Source organism: Petromyzon marinus, chromosome 4 (genome assembly GCF_048934315.1).
Source record: "Petromyzon marinus isolate PM22_M1 ecotype Great Lakes invasive population chromosome 4, UKy_Petmar_22M1.pri1.0, whole genome shotgun sequence".
NCBI lineage: Eukaryota > Metazoa > Chordata > Hyperoartia > Petromyzontiformes > Petromyzontidae > Petromyzon > Petromyzon marinus.
In genome coordinates, this window is record NC_133670.1 from 19,874,007 (window position 1) to 19,881,779 (window position 7,773).

The 7,773-nt window shown below is 46.4% G+C and overlaps 1 protein-coding gene across 1 annotated transcript; it reads right to left on the bottom strand.

Annotated features, from left to right (window-relative positions):
* Positions 1-782: 782 nt before the first annotated feature.
* On the bottom strand, positions 783-3,449 carry GPR84 (G protein-coupled receptor 84). Its single transcript, XM_032945669.2, has one exon. The coding sequence runs from the start codon at positions 3,447-3,449 to the stop codon at positions 2,265-2,267; it is 1,185 nt and encodes a 394-aa protein (XP_032801560.1). The 3' UTR covers positions 783-2,264.
* Between the last annotated feature and the right edge of the window lie 4,324 nt (positions 3,450-7,773).

A 7,773-nucleotide genomic window follows, 5' to 3' on the forward strand; every position in this document is an offset into this window, starting at 1 on the left:
AATACGTTAATCAAAATCAGTCGAGAGATGAATTGTAAACTGAATTGTTAATGTATATATTCAAAGATGCTCCTGTTTTGCTTGACATTCATACGCGGCACGTTGTTGCTCTTGCCCGCTTTATCTGTGTATTTATTTCGTAATGCGGCCCTCCGGAAAATGAGACTCTCGTATCTGCGTACACGCATAACCTGGAAAGCCAGACCTCAAACCAAGGACCACAGCATTGCTGACCCAGCACACACACACGTGTTGATATCAGCTCTGAGTTATACGAGATCACGTGCAGTGTTTTTCATTACAAAAACGTGTTTATTAAAAAAACGATACCACGCACGACACATTACAGTGAGCATGCTGCTGCGTTGGCAGCGGTGCACACGCACAGATTACAACGCAACTCAACACACTCGTCAACAACATTGTGGTCTGCATAGGAAAAAAATATAATGTATAGGAAAAATGACCATTGCCTATGATGCGTGTTTCCTTTTTTAGGGTAGTGTTATTTAACGAATGTGTTGCATTATTTATTCCTATTCATGGTTATTTCGGTAAAGTCACGTAGAAGGGAAACAATACAATAATAAAACATATAAAACAATGAAATTCTCACGACGTTTCGACTGCAACACAAGCAATCATCATCAGGTGTGAAAACCACAGCAAGAAAATTTGAAATTCTTGCTGTGGTTTCCTATACATTATATTTGAAAATGTTCTTGCTGTTGTTTTCACACCTGATGATGATTGCTTGCGTTGCAGTCGAAACGTCGTGAGAATTTTATTGTTTTATATTTTTATTATTTTATTGTTTCCTTTCTATGTGACTTTACCGAAAGAACCAAGAATATGAATCCCTGCAGTCACGAAAGCTTTAAATCAAAATTGATTTATTCCTGTTATGATTCCAAACGACAGTGAAGACTGTCACAGTGTTACAGCGAGGGCCACAGCAACCAGACGCAGTTTGAATAATCGAGAGAAAGGATCTGATTTCGTGCCCGGCGCGATAACAGCCGCTATGTTTCAATGACGCTGCGCATAACAACGTGTCTGGTTTACAACGGGGGCCCCACATGTCCCTGGAGGAAGAAAAAAACCCGATTCCGTTTCAAGTGTAAGAGTAATGCCATTCCGTATAAATACATATCTTGAAATAACGTAACTAACACCATTTCCAAACGTGTCGCGCGTGCAGGATTTACGTTTTGAATGACCATATGTACGTATTAATGACTTTGTGACTTTCCCCGATAGATGCCGTTCATGGTTCACGATCATAACCAATAACCACGTATGTTAGGAGCCAACCACGGTGTAGAGTCTTGTGCTGGTGGGAGAAAGGATTTTTATTTGTGAATTGTAAAAAGATCTGAGCTAATTACTTTAATAGTACTGTAACGCACGAATGTAAATGCTGCACATGAGTGGTTTAAAACCCCTTCACTGACCACCGGACGTCTCAAGATGGGGGTGCGTGCGAGTGCCCATCGGAATGACTCGTGATTGCATGAGACGCGCCGTGGGGAGAGGGGGAAGGAGAAATCGTTTAATTGTGTTCAACATGAAACGAATTATTATTTGGTGGTGGTGCTGCTACTGCTGTTGACACGTGGTGAACAAACACAATTTATAACATAACTCAAAACATTCGTCAACAACACTCTGACCTTAATAGGAAACTATATATAATACGCAACGTTCAAGGCAAATGGTCCTTCTTCATAGCACTCTGCATTGATGTGCTAATGAAGAAGGGCCATTGCCCGAAACGTTGCCTTTTGTACATATACAAATGTATTGATATTGACGAACGTGTTGAGTTCGTTTGTTGTGCGTGTTGGCTCGGTGCTGCGTAACGCGCGCATGAAATGCGTGAGATTTGAGATGTCGAAAACATCGTGCACGTGAGAGCAGCTTACCTACCACGTGTGATTGCATAGCAATGCAGAGCACACGTGAACAATATAATAACGCAGGCATTATTATTCTTTACTTATTCCCTGCATCGTAGTCTTTATCTAGTTATGGCGGCAACTTTGTTGAGACATCACCACGACTACATTTCTAAACTAATGAGAGAAAAAAAAACCACGTTGGTTAAGCTTTCACACGCACTACTTTGCTTCTATAAACCACACATTGCTTCTAAATTGTGAATACAAGTCTTGGCTCGCAGCACCGTACACACACGCGCGGCTATCTGACATCTTGACACTTCTTGTGAACACCTCGCAGGGGGGGGGGGGGGGCACGCGGTCTCAGTGCCGAGTTTTCCGCATTAAACGCAGCGGAGAGAGAACGATCGCCTTGTATGCGTCCTTGAACTGCCGGTTCATCAGCGCGTAGAGGATGGGGTTAATGCCGCTGTTGAGCCACGTGCAGTTGGCAGCCATCATGTGCCAAATCGGTGAATATGTTCCTTTTCGATCGATGACGTTGAGCACGCAGAACGGTAAATAGCAAACCGCAAAGACCAAAAAGATCACGTAACACATCTTGGTGACTTTCTTAAATTCGCCGTCCAGATTTTTTTTCACCGCAGAAGCCGCCGACTTCTTCTTCTTATTCCTCCTCTTTTTGGTGACATTCTCACCCGTGTCGAGGTCGCTGGAGTTCGCCGACGCCTCGTCGTGACTTCTGCTCGCGCCTGGCTCGTCGCGCAGCGCCTCCGTCCACGTGCCCGCGGTGGTGTTGGTGGCGCTGTTCGCCGCGTCCAGGCTGCACGAGGTGCTCGCTTCTCGTGGCGTCGCCGCCAGCATCGCCGTCTCCCTCCCGTGCGCTCCCGGCGGCCCATGCGCGCTCATCCGCACTCGGTACTTGTGGAGCGCTTTGGAGGACACGGCCACCCTCCTGTGGATGAGGCAGTAGAAGACGGTGATGGAGGCGATGCCCGCCACGAAGTAGAACACGAGCAGGATGGTGGTGTACGGGCGTCCTCTCTCGCGATGGAAGCTGCACGTGCACACCTGCTTCAGGAAGTCGAAACTCGTCCAGAGAGGCGCAAACGAAGCGAGGCCCACCAGCCACGGGATGCCCAGGAACGCGGGCATCGTGTACCTGGTGTAGATCCGATCAAAGAGGCGCTTGTCCCTGATGAGAAAGTAGCGATTGACCGCGATGGAGCCCAGGTTGAGTATGGACACGGCGTTGGACACGAAGAGGAGCAGGCCGAACACTCTGCAGCCGTCCGCTCCCATCCTCCAGCTCAAGTGGATGTACGAGTCCACGGTGATCGGCTGCAGGAAGGCGCAGTAGAGGAGGTCCGACAGCGATAGGTTGACGATGAGCGTGTTCAGCTTGCTCTGCAGCTTCTTCTCGATGCCGAACGCCAGTATGGTCATGCAGTTGCCCAGGGTGCCCACCACCGTGACCAGCACGCCGAGCGCGGCTCCAAAGTAGCGATAATTCTCGATGGATGGGTCGCTGCAGGTGAAGTTCTCCATGGCTCGCGTCGTCTCGCCAACACGGAGTCCCGAGTGCACAGCTGCTGGACTCTAACCCTGGTATCTGGATGTGAGTTTCCTCATTCCTGTGGTTAAAGCTTCGACTCGATTATTTTTCCGATTCTTTCTCTAAAAAAAAACACTTATAGTAAACACATATTATTTATTTGAATTTTCATCATTATTTATCATATCGTGCGAATCACACGCGCGGACCACAGGGACTGTGGTCTGACCACAGCCGGAAAAGCGCAGTGAGCAAAATAAACGCGTGAGCGGGGAAACCCGCGTTAATAATTTGCGAAATTCTGCAATTTTACACCACAGTGAAGAAGAAGATCTGAAGGCAACGATGCGTCGTTGCCTTCAGATCTTTGGCAGGAGACGTGTCATTCACGATCTATCCACTGCTAGATGGAGGCTTCCCTAAGCCGTCGCTATCACTCGCCATCTGGCTCCTGCGCATTATCTGATTTAATTGTTCCATCTCCGCGGTGGTTCATTTCCCTGGGCGTGTAGCGACGAGCGGTGGCTCTTTTCCCCGGGTGTGTAGCGACTAGCTTGGCAGGCACTCCGTTGGTAGTCTTGACCGCCGACAATCCTCGCTTCGACAATCCTCGCGTCCTGCCCAAGCACATTTATTAACAGTCAAACTAAAGTAATATATTAACTCTTTTTTATTTTACAAGATAAGGCCCACCGAGTTATGCGACCTGGCCACAAATGATAGCTCAACGAAGTGGCACAAAAAAAATGTTTTATAGTTCATAATAAAGGTTTTTGGGTTATATCGCATAAGTCAAAATGTGTCGTAATCCTCCACCACCCGAAACAGCCAATTAGTAAGGGATTTGTCACGTAAACAAAACGCCAATTAGTTACTACTTGAACCCACCGGTGTGTAGTAAATCCACAGAATTAACAATTTGAGTAGTACGACGTTTCGCTGGTAATTACATCCAGCATCATCGGGTGATTTGCCAGAATAGACACATTTATACTTACGCGATCTAACCCAATCACTTTTTATTATTAATAGTATTGGTCGCGAAAGCCTTCTACGTGTTAAACTCAGTTTATATAGTTTATAAACATATTGAAGATAACTGTCAGAGGAACACAATTGGACAACAAAATAGTCTGCATACCACTTAGGGTGGTCATTGAAGGTGAACCGGGATCAAAATGATGACAGGAAAAGGTGCAAGAGATTAAGGTGGATGAGATGAAGGTGGATGGGATGAAGGTGGATGAGATTAAGGTGGATGAGATGAAGGTGGATGAGATGAAGGTGGATGAGATAAAGGTGGATGAGATTAAGGTGGATGAGATTAAGGTGGATGAGATGAAGGTGGACGAGATTAAGGTGGATGAGATGAAGGTGGTTGAGATTAAGGTGGATGAGATTAAGGTGGATGAGATTAAGGTGGATGAGATTAAGGTGGATGAGATGAAGGTGGATGAGATGAAGGTGGATGAGATTAAGGTGGATGAGATTAAGGTGGATGAGTCTAATGAAAAACAACAGACCAGTGTCCCCCAAGAAGCAACGTTTTAATCAGTGTACAATGCCTGCTTTGACATGTGTCCAAGTTACTCTTGTTTTTTTTTTAAACTGAGTATAGCGGTGCCGGCCAGTGCATTGGAATGCCGTGACGATATGCCATTGCATCGATCAATACCGATTTTTAAATTTGCGTTAGATGCAAATCGAATATGGTGTATGTTAATGGATTCGCGTGATCTCTCCAACCTCCAGAGGCTGCTATATTCATCAAAATCTTAAACATTAAGCGATTCCTAAGTTGGTATTGTCCACATATTAGATCCTTTACGCCCCCCCCCCCCCCCTAAAAAAACCCAGCAACGTCGTAATTCACAACTGGAAAATAACAAAAATCCACTTAAAATAAAGTAGCTTTATCGTTTAATAGCTCCCGTTTCTTCATTTTGATAGTGGCAGGGGTGATGCAAGGCTTCCTCGGTGACACAGCTCCTGAAATCCCGGAACATCTTTGTTTAGATGCAGCTTTGTGGGGTGGCCGATAACCCCCTCCGGGCGTTCCTGCAACATCCCCTCCCTACTTCCTTGGGCGTTGGACATGTCTCAGTGCCTCGCTTGAGTAACCCTCCGAGTTAATCCCAACTACTAGCACCCAGGATGGGTAAACAAAAGCCATCTCTTGTTTTGTTTGTGAGTGCGCGCACTTTCGTATTCAGATTCATACGGGTTGGTATTCATTTCCACGTGATAATCCACTCTGTTGGGCTATCATTTCCGGCCAGGTCGCTTCTAAAAATAACTAATAGCTCGGTGAGCTGTACCTGGTAAAATAAAATAAATTGCAAATTGTTTAGTTTAAATTTATTTATTTTTAGAGATTTGCTTACCTTTCCTATACTTTGCACTCTTATCGTTTTGTTGTTGTATTGTTTGTTTCGTTGTAACTTTCTGACCCGCCCCTACTGCGAAAAAGAGCTTCACAGCTCATCGGACTTCTCCCGTATAAATAAAGATACTGACTCTGTGTGTCACTGTGATTACGATATATGCGGTCAAATCACCGATCGGCTCTCGAGCCGCGGCAGTCCGATGGCATCGCGTTAATCACAGCGCCGCGTGTGCTCAACGACGGAGTTCTTGTGTGGGTGTGTGGGGGGGGGGGGTGCTGACCCTTGGTCGTTGATATTCAGGGAAATCTAATCACGAGCACAACAAGGGGGGGTGGGGGTCAGAGTCCTGTATCGGCTCGGGTACCCGCGGGTGATTGGCGAGTGGGTGGGTGGGTCGTTGTTAGTTGTTTGGTTTGGGGGTTGTAACGCAGACGTTTTTTTTTATGGCTTGCTCTGCGGGTCCGGGTCATTTGTTCATCGTCGGAGTCCGTGTCTCTCGGAACGACACCACGAGAGCGCCACCGCCAGCAACGAAGCAGGCAGCCGAGTCGCGTCGCCAGACACACGAGCAATAAACTGGCACCGCACCGCGTGTGGCTTCATCGGGTGCACACACACCACGCAGCAGGAAAAGCGCACTCGCACCCAGTAACACCTCACACACTCAGCACAGCCGAACCTCTTGTTAAAACGGGACTCGCACGAGATACGTGCATGCCACGGTGCACGATGATTACAGGACACGCATCGAGTGAAGCAAATACACACACAGGCCCGGCGACTTACGGATGAATACATAAACACATGTACGGTATGTGTATCTTGATTTGAAGCTTTCGTGACTGCAGGAATCCATACTCTTGAGTTCTTTCGGTAAAGTCACGTAGGTGACTTTTATTTTATTTCTACCTACGTGACTTGACCGAAAGAACCAAAGAGTATGTATGTGTATCTTGTATTTTTGTCGCACCGTGCTAACCGGAGGTGCGGTTATCTCCCTCGCCTGGTATACAGGAGGTCGTGGATGGAATCGACCCTGTCACTGACGCCTATGTATGCGGAGTTTGCATGTTCTCCCCGTGATTGCGTGGAATTATCTCTGGGTCCTCCGGTGTTTCCCTCCACATTTAGAAACATGCGTTTTGATTATTTGGCTGCTGTACATTTCGACTGAATAAGCCACCTCTAGTTGAGCGATCATTTATGGCCAGGTCACTTCTGAAAAAAAGAGCTATATAGCTCAGTGGGCTTTACCTGGTGAATAAAATAGTTTAGTTTATGGTGAGGATGTCAACTAATGTTAAGAATGATGATGAGATGCATGTTTTACAGCTGTCAAAACGGGATCTCCTCGACTGAAAAAAATGATAAAACCTATATTTAGGTATTGGAATGATTGAAGGGTGATGTATGGCACTTTGCGACGGTGCAGAATTTAAGAACCCAATAAATACTGCAAATACTAAACGAAGGCTGTGTGCGTTGCACACAAATTGTGGTGAGGTCAAGTGACAACATGCAAGGCACGATGGAGGGCCAATCCTTTGGTCACAATATTTACGTGTATTAATATTATCACCATCATCACGCGAATTTGTTTCCAAGCCTCCCAAGCCCTCTTCTGTTTTGGTGAGTTTCTCTTCATTTGCAGAAAGTGCTGGAATTGCTTTATCCCTGCTCGTTATAGGAGACGCAACCCCACCACATCACGCACACCCGCGTGTGGAAGTGAGCAACTGCAGGTGGGTTTCTTCACCGCGTGATTATTTCCCCACACGTTCATCTCCTGACTGTCCCCACACCATCCGGTTCTGCCTTGCAACACGCGTCCCGTTTAAGCTGGAGTCCTCAATTACTGGATTTACAAGAATTCTTGTTAAATGTCACACTGCGTGACCCTACTACTTAGCAAAGGTAATTTCCACACGGA